The following is a 13,608-nucleotide window of genomic DNA, read 5'->3' as shown; positions in this document are numbered from 1 at the left end:
ACACAGAGTTCCCACAAAAAATCCGTATGCGCAAAAGTCAAGCTAAGCTCTGTGCAAAGCCTAGTGTACTTTACATCTGCCTCTCAGTCTGCTACAAAGGCCATAAAGATGGTGCTGTACATGAACTTTAAGACCCTACAGATGTCTGGCATGAAGCTTATACAATACATCCTCAAAATCTATCATAACTTACATCTGAAGAAACATCCACCTCAGTCTCCCTCTGTTCTCTTCCCTTCCCTCAACAAAAAAAACCCTCCCACTTGAACTAAAAGCGATTAGCAAATTTTCTTTTTGAATAGTAAACATTATGCCTGGGTTACACAAATAACAGTAAGCTCCACTCAGTGTATTGTCTGGAGGGGACAGCTGCATAACTTGATAAAAACAAATGACACAATACTCAATTTTGCTTAAGACTATAGTATTTAAACTGCAATTAGATGATCTACAGATATTTTTGCATTTGAAAATTTATTGTAATTCATTGAAAACAAGAATTAAAAAATAATAATTAAAAAGAAAAATCAGCAAACAAGTTACCTTCCATCTATTTTTCATCTTCTCAGAGAGGAAAAAAATAACCCCTAAAACTAGTTAGATGAATTGCTTAAGAATACGTTAGGTCTCATTTTTTTTTCTGGCGATTGCAGGCCCTCAAACGGTACAATTGTAGCATTATTGTAATTATATTGCCATCTCTGGCAGCTAGATTAGATTTTACTAAGAGAGGCTGTGACTGAAAGGCCATTATCAAGAAATACTTGGAACTCATTAATGGCATTTTCTGTTCTACTGCAGGCAAAAGAAAAAATGCTGCAGTTATAAATGTTTGAGTAAAATCTGCAGTATAAACTTGGAACACCACATAAATCCTCTTTGCCATTATGCAATTACAGATTTGTGTGTACCAATCCCTGGGTTACATAAATATATATTAAACTATGCATAACTGAGGTGGCTGTACAAACCAACAGTATTTCACCTAACCTATCATGCAGCTAAGAAACTACAATGCATACTGCCATGAGTCAAAAACAAGATTGGCATCTATAATAATGTGGCTGTGTCATGCAGTTACACAGGAATAACAATTAGTTTCCAAAGACTGAGGGCTTCTGCTTCTGCCAAACCCCTTGCAGTGCCTTTAAAAAGTCATCTTACAGAAAGGTAATTATAACAACGTTATAGAGATCTGGGGGCCATTAGAGAATTATTGTAATGAATGAACATCGTTTTCCTTTCTGATGGATACATGTATTTTATTGGAGGTGGGGGGGGAAATTGGATGATTAATATTTTTATTTAATGATTAGATTTCTGTTGAAGAATTGTTGGGTGGGGGGAAAGGGTTATAATTTCTACTTTAATGGATTATATGTATAAGAATGTCAAGTGCTGTATATTTTATTAGTAATGTAATGTTTTAATATTAATCACTTGTTTGTCAGTTTTAAAATGAAGAATTAAAAAAAAAAAAAAAAGTCATCTTACAAAAAAATATTTTCAATAACTGGTTGCGATGTTCATTTGTTTATGGAGGATTAGACAAAGCATAGAAGATGAAGGCTCAAAGAGTGATGAAGCAAAAGCATTCCCAAGACTAAGAACAATGTTTTATGGTGTGTGTGTGGGGCATAGTAGTTAAAGTATAGCCTCAGCACCCTTGGGTTATGGGTTCAATACACACTGCTCCTTGTTACCCTGGGCAAGTCACTTAATACCCCCATTACCCCAGGTACATTAGATTGTGAGCCCACCGGGACAGATAGGGAAAAATGCTTGAGTACCTGAATAAATTCATGTAAACCATTCTGAGCTCCCTTGGGAGAATGGTATAGAAAACTGAATGAATAGAATAAATTAATAAATGTGTTGTGAGTAATTTCTTTGTCCCCTTTCTAAATTTATTTGCATCTTAAATTTTGGATAATGTTACTGAGTCTTGGTATAAGTTGGCCCCCTGGCTCCACCCACCCCTTGAGCACTGAGCAACTCATCAGTGCATCACTGAAGCTGCTGAAGACAGGCCCATTAAAGGACCTAAAGTGATGGACAATTTTTTCCTGTATATATTATGAGCTGCTTTGTGGCAATCACCTCAGTAACACGCATAAGGAACAGGTGTGCTCCTTTGGGTTGCTCCTAATAGCCCACTCCTGTTTTTATTATCGATTTTAATGTCAGCAAATATGTGTCCTACCTCCATAACTGTCTTGGGAAGCAGAACCTATTCTCTGCTCGACTGCAACTTAGTGCCCACTTCCTAATTCCAATACAGAGATTCATCAGGAAGCCAGGAAGATTCTACATTTGTCACAGTCTAATATCAGTTTATAATGCTCATCCCTGCCACAAAAAAATGTCCATTGGTTCATGTCTTACTAACCAGGGTCTCCACATATTGTATGTGACTGAAACCTGGTTTAAGCAGGAGGAAGAACCTGTTCTGCTTCAGGCCTGCCCTGCCAATTTGTCAATTTTTTCACAAGGTCTGTAAAGAGAAATGAAGAAGCGAGATCACAAAATTTTAATCCTATAAGCTGTCAAATGGATGTCAGACTAGTAGAATGGATTAGAAAATAGTAGGTAAAGAGGAAAGGGGTTTGGGATTTGATATATTCCCTTTCTGTGGTTACAATCAAAGTAGTTTACATATTATATACAGCCTTACTTACCTGTGATGAAAATGTGCTGCAGCCTGCCTCAGCTTCTAAGGTAGCTGGATCTGGGAGAAGCCTCATATGGACCGCTCCTCCAATACTGAATTGTCAGGCTGTCAATCTGATTGATATTTGACAGCCTCAAACCCTTGTGGACCCTTGGACATGAAAGGGGGTGGCAAAACACAGCTGGAACCCTGTGGAGCCCCCTATGAATACCTGACAGCCTTTGCTCAAATACAGGAGATGAGCAATGATAGACAGGAAATGGACTCCGAGCTACAGAAAAATTTCTGCTGGCTGACCAATAGGTACCACAGAGGGATCGGCCTGTCAGCTGCAAATCTCAGTCTGCTTCTCCTCCTCCACACAGGCTCTGAGCTCCAGAAGTCATCAAAAAACTTTGTAAAAAACAAAACAAAACCCCCAAACAGAAAATGACTAAAAAAAAACTAAATAAACAGAGCAGACCACCACAAAGACTCCTCATAGCTCATGAGCAGAAGGAAAAACTAAAGAGGGCAGCAGAGGGGGGATTCAAAAGCTGGAGTGGATTCATTCTGCATGGCTTGCAAGCATGGGGATATTACCCAATCATTCCGAATGACACAACTATTGCACTAGAAATAAAGTTTGGATAATTTCCTAACAGAAATCCATAAGCCATTAATTAAGAAGGACTTGATTAAAATCCACGGTTTATTCCTAGGATAAGCAGCGTAAAATCCGTTTTACTTCTTGGAATATTGTCAGGTATTTGTGACCTGTGTTGGCCACTGTTGGAAACAGGATACTGGGCTTGATGGGCCTTCGGTCTGTCCCAATATGACAACTCTTATGTTCTTATCCACTGGTAGTGCAATTAAAGGCCCATAGGGCCCAATTTTATATAGTCCACCTAAAAAATTGTTGCCAACTAGATCTGCGTTAAGCACAATTCTATAAAAGTTAGGTGTACTATATAGAATCATGCTTAGCATCACTAAGCAGCCTTAGGCATCACTAGGCATCCTAACTTTGCCTACGTCAAAAACAGGCACCTAACTCAAAGACATGCCCACAATCTGCCCCTATCCACGCCCACTTTTAGGTAGGTGCTTTGAATTAGGCGCCTACTTTTTATAGAATCACTTTTTTTGAAATACTGTAGGCACCTTTCAATTAAGTCCAATTGACATCAATTATGAGATGTTAAGTGTCAATTATGTCTATTGATCAATTAAGTTAGGCACCTACATCGACTAGGCTCACTGATGTAGGTGCCTAATATTAGTTGGACTTTATAGAATTAGGATCATAGTGCCTGATCCCAACCTGGGACTGGCTGAATTGGAAGAAAACGTGGAGAAAACTGCCAGGTAAAATAAATATTAACATGCACAATATTCAGAAGATTATAATACTTTTTTAAATGCACACTTTTTCTACCTTTCCAAGCACTAGACTAATAATGATAAATAATATAAACAATATTATTTAGGAAATATATTTTCAGACATTATTGGTGTATTTTATTATTATAAAAGGACATATATTATTGTCTAGGTCAGGGGTAGGCAATTCCGGTCTAGGTGAAACATTTTCTATCATCTTGACCAAGTACACATTTAAATAATGGTGCCTGATACATTTCTATTTATTCTTGGTGACGTTTACTAAATTGCTCTACTTACAGGAATCATCCAGTTGGCGAGATCACCATACTTCGATACTTGCATTGCACCAAGCATTGTGAGGTTCACATGGCCTCTGCAAAAAAAGATAAAGGATGTCACTAATGTTAAAATCAGATCCATGAACATTTCTGTTAAATAATGTACTGAAATTCTACACCATTCTGCAGTACCAATGCCTACGTAACACTGGGTTATTTGGTATGTTTTATTTGCCTCTTAAATTGTTATTATTTATTTCAGAATAGAACTAGGTAGAGGAGGGGATGTGAAGAAACAATAGCAGCATTACTTTGCATTTCAGAATATCAAATCTTCCATTCTGGTCTTGATGGGGCAAAGGAAAGTTAAGATTGGTAGAGACTACTGGGAAAAGTCTGACCAGTTATAAGGCCCTTGACAAATGAGCTCCCTAGTAATTGTGAGTACAGATCTCCCTCCATATTTACAGGTTCGGCATTCATGACTTCAGTTATTCGCGAGCGTTCCATCAATAATTAAATGTGAATATTTTGCAGCCATAAGTACTATACAGTATTTTAAAAAGTTAAATTGTTCAAAAAGTTAAAGTTCGCTAAAGAAATGCACAGTATGAGCTGCCTTTTAGAATGCCGCTCTCTTTGTCTCCAAACAAAGCAGCTTCGCTCATGCAGTTTCATCTCGCAGTGCTCATTTCTTCTCATGATATTAGCAACTTTATTCATGTTTGATTACATGCAGCTTGGCTACAAAGTTTAAGGCTCCTAGTGCTACCGAAAGTGCTCCCAAGAGGGAAAAAAGGTGAAGACCTTATCAGAAAAGGCTGAATTATTGGTCATGTTTCATAAAGTGCCTTAATAAATGATCAGTACGTGTTATTATGTACATTATTAAAAATTAAGGTTTGAGAGACCCTAAAGTTAGTTGTGAATTCGTGGTATTCACGAGGGGGCTGAACCCCTTACTCCCGCGAATATGGAGGGAGACCTGTACTTCTCCCCCTACTGAAGCTTCTCTGTTTGTGAGTGATAGAACCTCCTCTTTCCAACCCACTATGATATGGGGACAAGAGGCTTAGCCTGTGGAACAAAGGGTTAGTCGCAGCTCCCTAAAACTCCCTTGGCAGAGGATGTCTCCATATCAGATTTTTTTTTACAACATCAAGTATATGCTAATGGTATCTTATACACCACTTTAACTCCTACTGGATTATTCCATTAAGACCCTTGATTCCTTGGATATGTCTATTTTAGTATGGCTCTCCATGTTTCTTGCTGTTTATGTTTTATTGGCTTTATGTTTAAAATAGTGTTTCCTTTTCATGCTGCTAAACTAGTCCAGGTGAATTGGCTAGTAGACGGAGGCAGAGAAAACCAATATTTCAGTATCAACACATCACCTGTATAAGGAGTGGTATAGCCTTGGCCATTTTCAGTTTTTCTTTGCTTTCAACAGAAGGTGCAGGTTGGACTGCTGCAGCACAATTGTTCATTACTGGCCTGCTTGCAGCCCATAGTCATATCCTTGGCCAACAGAATTTCTCAGGGATTGGTCTGTGGACCCTTTCCCTGATTGAGATGAGCAAGTTGACTTGTTCCTCCTTTGCACAAACATTTGTCCATAGGCTTCAGTTTCATGAAACTAGTCCTGAGGGGCCTCAGTCAGCAGGGTTCGGTGGCTTCTCTACCTCTTTCTCCTCTGCCTTCTATTTAAGCCCACCTCCAGGACTCTGGTTTTCAGATTTGGTCCTGGACAGTTGCAGAAATCTGTGCCAGGAGAAAAGCTGTCTCTGGGGGAGGGGAGGGGCAAATAAACATAGAAACATTATGGCAGATAAAGGCCAAATGGCACATCTAGTCTGCCCATCCTCAGTACCCATTATCTCTTTTTCTTTCCAAGAGATCCCACGTGCCTATCCCAGGCCCTTTTGAATTCAGACATAGTCTCTGTCTCCACCACCTTTTCTGGGAGACTGTTCCATGCATCTACCACCCTTTCTGTAAAAAAGTATTTCCTTAGATTATTCTGGAGCCTATCACCTCTTAACTGCCCTTTCATTGCAGTTTCCTTTCAAATTAAAGAGACTCAACTCATGCGCATTTACATTACATAGGTATTTAAAGATCTCTATCATATCACCCCTCTCCCGCCCTTCCTCCAAAGTATACAGATTGAGATCTTTAAGTCTGTCCCCATACGCCTTATCATGAAGACCACACACCATTTTAGTAGCCTTCCCCTGGACCGACTCCATCTTTTTTATATCTTTTTGAAGATGCGGCCTCCAGAATTGTACACAATATTCTAAATAAGGTCTCACCAGAGTCTTATGTAGAGTCATCAATACCTCCTTTTTCCTACTGGCCATACCTCTCCCTATGCAACCTAGCATCCTTGTAGCTTTCGCCGTCACCTTTTTAACCTGTTTGGCCACCTTAAGATCATCACGTACAATCACACCCAAGTCCTGCTCTTCTGTCGTGCACATAAGCTCTTCACTCCCTAATCTGTACCGTTCCCTCAGGTTTTTGCAGCCCAAATGCATGGCCTTGCATTTCTTAGCATTAAATTTTAACTGACAAATTTCAGACCATTCTTCAAGCTTTGCCAGGACTTTCTTCATATTATTCATATAGCCGGCATGTCTACGCTATTGCAGATTTTGGTATCATCTGCAAAAAGGCAAATATTACCCAACAACCCTTCAGCAATATCGTTTTGAGAGATGGGAGCTTGGGACAGGTACATATTGAGAGGAGGATATAGTGGTTGCTGCAGATGGGCCATTTCGCCTTTATCTGCCATCATGTTTCTATGGATTTAAAGCACTTTACAAAAGATTACAAAAATTTACAGAGAGTGATTAAGAACAAAAATACTGAAAATTATAAAAATAAATTCTGTCCTGACCTTGATAATATATTTTCCAGTAGATAGGTGAGACATTCTAGACATATGGGTTAGTTCCCAATGGCCATGAGCCATCTGCAGAAGGAATCCACTCCGAATATTTTCTCTGACTTGCCCTCTACTTCACTGGGAGTTCTACTGCCAACTGTAGTTAGTACCCAAGCAAAAAGAGCTCAAATGAAGTAGGGTCACAACAAACATCAAACAGCCAACAAAAGGACTCATGCACCTTGAACATATATACAGAATTCTTCAAGGTCTAAAAAGGGCTGTCTGGCCTCCAAGAATCAAACTTGGAGAAGAATAAGCAGAATGAGACAGCAGGCAGGCGCAGGAAGGACAGGGCGGGAGTCTAGAATAACTCACCTATCTACTGGAAAAGATAGTTTCAAAGTAAGGACATACTGTATTTTTCACTCCATAAGATGCATTTTTTCTACTCCCTCAAATATAAATATATATATATATATATATATTTGAGTGAGTAGAAAAAGTGCATCTAATGCGAAGTGCACCTTTCAGAAATCTGGCCACATCAGGGTGAGATGTAAGCAAAAGACTACAGTCCCAGGCTCTGAAGCAAGAGAGCCCAGCGACTTGGACCCAAAGAGAAGGCACAGTGAGGCTTTTATCAAGGCCTGCCTGGAGAAAGGCCAGCACCCAAGTACCTGGGTTGGCAACTGTTGGAAACAGATACTGGGCTTAATGTTCCTTCGGTCTGTCCCAGTATGGCAATTCTTATGTCAAACTAATAACCCTCAATCCAACAATTTGGTCTTTTCTGAATTATGCATACATTTTAGCAAATCAGAAGCCATGCCACTCTCAAACCCTTGCCAATCTAGGAATCTTACCAATTTCCTGTTACGATGGGCACAAGGGAAACTCAAATATCTATGGATTTACCTTACCACAGACTGCAGGTTTATCAGAGCAACATTAGAGCTAAATTAACTAGCATTAAGGACCTTTGAATGAAGTGGAAGGAGCTACGCCTATCACTGTTTGGTAGGGTGGCCCCTGAAAAGGTGGTATTACTGCCAAAGATTTTATACACACTGCAAATGCTGCCAGTGTGAATCCGAAAATGTGATTAACATTTGTTCAGAGATCCTTGGTGGGCTCCTTTATTTGGAGGGCTAAGTGAGCTAGAATGGGTTATTGGAAGCTCACTCAAAGTAGGGAGAGGGGCAGTGTGGGTCCTCCAGATATCTGGCTATATAATGTGGCCTTCTTGCTGTGGTGGATATAAGAATCTTTCAGCAGGGGCTCTCACTTTGCACCACCAGGCATGATGGAATACTGGACTAATCCTTATAGCTTTCAGGCTTACCTTAATGTGAAATGCTGGTCCAGAGACACTGAGTGTCTTCTATTGTTTTCCTGACACCTCTATAGAAAGCATGGAAGTGGTGGGAAGAGTGAATTGGGCGGGGTGTAAACAACTAGGCTTTCTGCCCACTTTGCAATAACCCAGAGTTTCTTCCAGGGATGGGAATGGGTAGTCTGAGTATGGAACAGCTAGGGGCCCAAGATCTTCTTGGAAGCTATGAAGAGATGGGGGGAGGAGTGTTCCCTTCTTTTGAGGCATTGGGAGAGAGAGGCATGTTTCACAACCAAAGTTCTTCTCATACTTGGATTCGTTATTACCAGGGAAAAGGAGAGGGAGCACCTAAAGGTGGGAAATTTTTTAAGATAGATAAATTATTTCTGCATATTCCCCAGGATTTATTTTTTTTTTTCCATTATATTTTTATTTTCAAATTTTACAAAAAGTGTACATAATAATAAAATACAGTTGATAAATGCATGGTATCACTTTTATATCTAACACAATGTATGTCTGGATTTGATTTTCCCCTTCACCCTCCCCCCACCCTTTTATTGCTTTAATATAATATTTTCAAATTTTATAAAAGTATACAACATATTAGAATATAATTGATAATTATTCAATAACATATTTATATCTAATACAATATATTCTGGATAAATTTTATTCATTTTCCCTCCCCCCACCCTTCTTTTATTTTTTAATCATATGTTACATTTTGTATCATATATTATAATTTATTATATATAAATTGTTTTCCTTACCCCCCCTATATGTGTGTCATAAAAAAAAAAAAAAAAAAAAATCTCTAAAAGAAGAAAAGAAGAAAAAGTATTCTATTATTTAATCATTACAGTATTTTGTCAATGGCCCCCATATTTTTATAAATTTATTATATGTCCCCTTTTGTATTGCTATTGTTCTTTCCATTTTAAAAATATGGCATATTGTATTCCACCAAAATGTGTAATTTAGGTTGTTGTAATTTTTCCAATTGTTAGTTATATGTTGAATGGCAACCCCTGTCATAATTAATAAAAGCTTATTATTTTCTGGCGAAATTTGACTTTTTTTTCTCATCATTGTTCCAAATAAAATTGTATCATATGATATTGCAATATGATTTTCCATTAATTTATTAATTTGTGGCCAAATTGAATTCCAAAAAATTTTAATATAAGGACAATGATATAATAAATGATCTAATGTCCCTGGTTCTAGATTACAGTGCCAGCATCTATTAGACTTAGAACTGTCTAGTTTTTGTAAACGAGTAGGGGTCCAAAAAGCTCTATGTAATAAAAAGAACCATGTTTGTCTCATAGACGCTGACATTGTACATCCCATTCTCCAAGACCAAATTAGTGGCCATTGAGATGCATTAATTTGATGTCCAATCTCAATGCTCCAAATGTCTCTTAGACCATTTTTTGGTTTTTTATTCAAATATCCAGATATTAATTTATACCACAATGCGGCTTGATGTCCTAGGAAGTCTGCTTTAAAGCATAAGAACTTTAAACTATATTGATTGTTTAATGATTTCCATTCAGGGAACCCAACCTGAATGGCCTGCTTCAATTGCAACCATTTAAAACTTTGTGTTTTATTAAGACCAAATCTATGTTGCAATTGTGAAAAATCCAGCAGTTTACCTTCTGAAATAATATCATCTAGAGATCTAATTCCTGCAATAATCCAGTTCTTCCAAAGGATTTGAGCTCCGCCAATTTTGATCTTGGAGTTTATCCATATGGATTGATTAGTTGATTTATATATTGGGATGGGTGTTAATTTATCAATAAATCTCAATGTTTTCCAAGTATCCATTATTATTTTGTTTTCTCTGTATCTTTTAGGTATATTAATACTTGGTAAATGAACTAAATTTAGGGGAAACATAAGGCGCCATTCCAAATATAACCAATCTGGTGCATTATCTATAAGTTCTGGGAGGATCCAATACATACCCTGACGTAGAATATAGGCTTGATGGTACCTATAGAAATTTGGAAAATTTACCCCTCCCTCCTTAATTGATTTTTGTAAGGTTACTAAAGCTATTCTAGGTGTTTTACCAAGCCAAAGAAATTTTGTTAAAATTCTATTAAGCTTCTTATAAAAGGACCCCTGAAAATAAATAGGTATCATACTCATTTGGTAGCAAACCACAGGCAACATCATCATTTTAATAGTTTGAACTCTGCCCCACCAAGATATATGTAATGGGTTCCATTGTTCACATAACTCCGTTACTTTTTTTAATACATATTTTTCATTTTCTTTTACAGTATCTTCAATTGTTTTCTTAACTTGAATGCCTAGATATTTAAATCCTTCTTCTTTCCATATGAATGGAAAAGTATCAAATAATCCTTTTACACAGTAAACATTCAAGGGTATAATTTCAGATTTATTCCAATTAATTTTATAACCTGAAAATTTGCCAAACTTATCAATTAATTCCAATAAAGAAGATAAGGTAGACTCTGGATTTCTCAAATAAAGCAAAATATCATCAGCATAAGCCGAAATTTTATATTCCATATCTGAATATGGAATTCCTTGTATCTCCCTCGTTTGCTGTATTGCTAACAATAAGGGTTCTAATACAACATCAAATAACAAAGGAGATAAAGGACAACCTTGTCTAACTCCCCTCTGCAATTGAAAACCATCAGATATCTTATTATTAATATTTAATCTTGCAATCGGGAAGCTATACAATGTTTTTACCATTTGTATAAATCCAGAACCTATACCAAACCATTCTAAAGCCTGATACATAAAATTCCATTCTACCCTATCAAATGCTTTCTCAGCATCTAATGAAACTGTAAAAGCCGGTTCATCCATTTTTTTTGATAAGTTTAGCATGTGAAATAATAGTCTAGAGTTATTGGAGGAATGTCTTTTAGCAACGAAACCCGTTTGATGCATATCTATAATATGTGGGAGAGCTTTGGCTAATCTCAAAGCCAAAATTTTCGCCAAAAGTTTATTATCAACGTTTATCAAAGATATAGGCCTGTAGTTTGAAACCAAAGTAGGATCTTTATTTGGCTTAGGCAAAACAATTATTATTGATTCAGCCATAGTACCTTTTATATTACCTTTTATAAGTTGTGTCTGATATAATTTTAATAAATGTGGGGAGAGGATATTTTGAAATGTTTTATAAAATTCTACTGTGTAACCATCACCACCTGGAGCGGATCCAACTCTAAGAGATCTCAATGCTGTTTCTAATTCTTTTAATGATATAGGTTCTTCTAAACTTCGTTTTATATGATCAGGAATCTTAGGTCCATTTATTAAATCTAAAAATTTTTTTCCATCTTTTTGTTTCTCCAAATAAGGTTCGGAAGAATATAGATCCTTATAAAAATTTAAAAATTGTTTTAATATTATATTTGTTTGATTTGTTATTATACCATTATCATCTTTTATTCCATTAATATTAGTTCTCCTTTTTTTTGCCTTAAGATAATTTGCTAATAATTTTCCCGCCTTATTAGAATTTCCATAATACACCGTTTGTTTGGAAAACAAATCTTTTCTTATCATTTTTGAAGTTAATTCATTATATTTACCTTTTACTTTCAAAAGAGCTTGCAAAACTTCATATTCCCATTTACTTATCAATTTAGCTTCTAATATTTTTATTTCTTTTTCTAATTCTATATATTGTTTTTTAATTTGTTTCCTAATAAAAGCTGAATATGATATGATATTACCCCTCATAGTTGCTTTAAATGCATCCCATACATTCTCTATAGATGTATCTTCCACTAAATTTATTTGAAAAAATTCATTAATTTGTGTTTTAAAATTTTCCAAAAATTTGTCATCCACAAGCAATGCATTATCAAATCTCCAAAGAGGTCTATTATTTTCTAATTGATCTAATTGTAATTCTATCCATATTCCCGCATGATCCGAAATGATAATAGGATCAATGGAGGCTTTAATCACTTGTTGCACTTTATTTGTTGAAACAAAAATATAATCTATTCTTGAAAATGATTTATGAACCTGTGAACAAAATGAATACTCCTGATCATTAAAATGAAGAATACGCCATATATCTTTCAAATCACATGATCGAACTAAATTATCTAGACCTAAAGATTTAATATTTTTACCTGGTTTTTTATCCAATAATGGATCCATTACAGCATTAAAATCTCCAGCCACCACTAAATTAGAGGCAGCCAGTGGTAATAATATATTTTGTAGCTTTTTGAAAAATTCTGATTGATTCGAATTAGGGGCATATATATTAAATAACGTCAGGGTATCATTTCCCATACCTATATCGATATGTATCCATCTTCCATGTGGATCTGAATTTTTTACCTTTATATTGGTCATACATTTTTTATTTATAAGGATTGCAACCCCTGCTTTTTTACCCACTGCTGGAGCAAAAAAACATTCTTTTATCCATCCACCTGATAATTTTTGTGATTCCTTCATATTAAGATGGGTCTCTTGCAGACAGTAAATATCTGCATTTTGTTTTTTTAAAAATGTTAATATTTTTTTCCTTTTAATTACGTGATTCAGGCCATTGACATTAATAGAATATATTTTAAAAGACATTATATATTTTAATATTTTTCATTATCTTATTCTTCCTCTCCTCTTTCATATTTAATATCGAAAAAATTTTCTTCATGACACACATATTTAACCCTAATGTATCTCCCTTAATTATTCTAATATATATTCTCCTTATCCCTCCCTTTCCCACCCAATACATTGGCTGCTTAAGGATACACATTGGAACTGTAATCCTAACATTCTCCCCATTCCAGGCAATCAATATTCAATTGTTTAAACAAATTTCCCTTCTATTTATCTATATTGATCTTTTATATTTATTTAATCATTTTCCATAACATTTTATTAATGTATCATTTTCCATTTAACAATATGTTAATTTGTATTTCCTTAGTATTATGATTTCAACATATAATTATTTTAAACATATATGCAGTGTATTATTTAATAATTTTCCTGTATTCTGTTCTTTCTTTCATATAAT

The 13,608-nt window shown here is 35.9% G+C and overlaps 1 protein-coding gene across 1 annotated transcript in view; it reads right to left on the bottom strand.

Moving 5' to 3' along the window:
- The window catches only part of OXCT1 (3-oxoacid CoA-transferase 1), a 283,735-nt gene that overhangs the window by 61,470 nt on the left and 208,657 nt on the right, over positions 1-13,608 (bottom strand). Inside the window, exon 13 of the mRNA XM_033932237.1 lies at positions 4,337-4,412. Within this exon, the coding sequence (XP_033788128.1) occupies positions 4,337-4,412 (76 nt within the window). The remainder of the gene's footprint in view (positions 1-4,336; positions 4,413-13,608) is intronic.

This window comes from Geotrypetes seraphini, chromosome 1 (genome assembly GCF_902459505.1).
Source record: "Geotrypetes seraphini chromosome 1, aGeoSer1.1, whole genome shotgun sequence".
Taxonomy (NCBI): domain Eukaryota; kingdom Metazoa; phylum Chordata; class Amphibia; order Gymnophiona; family Dermophiidae; genus Geotrypetes; species Geotrypetes seraphini.
Note: the sequence above shows the minus strand (reverse complement) of the source record. Positions and strands in the feature narration are given on the sequence as shown.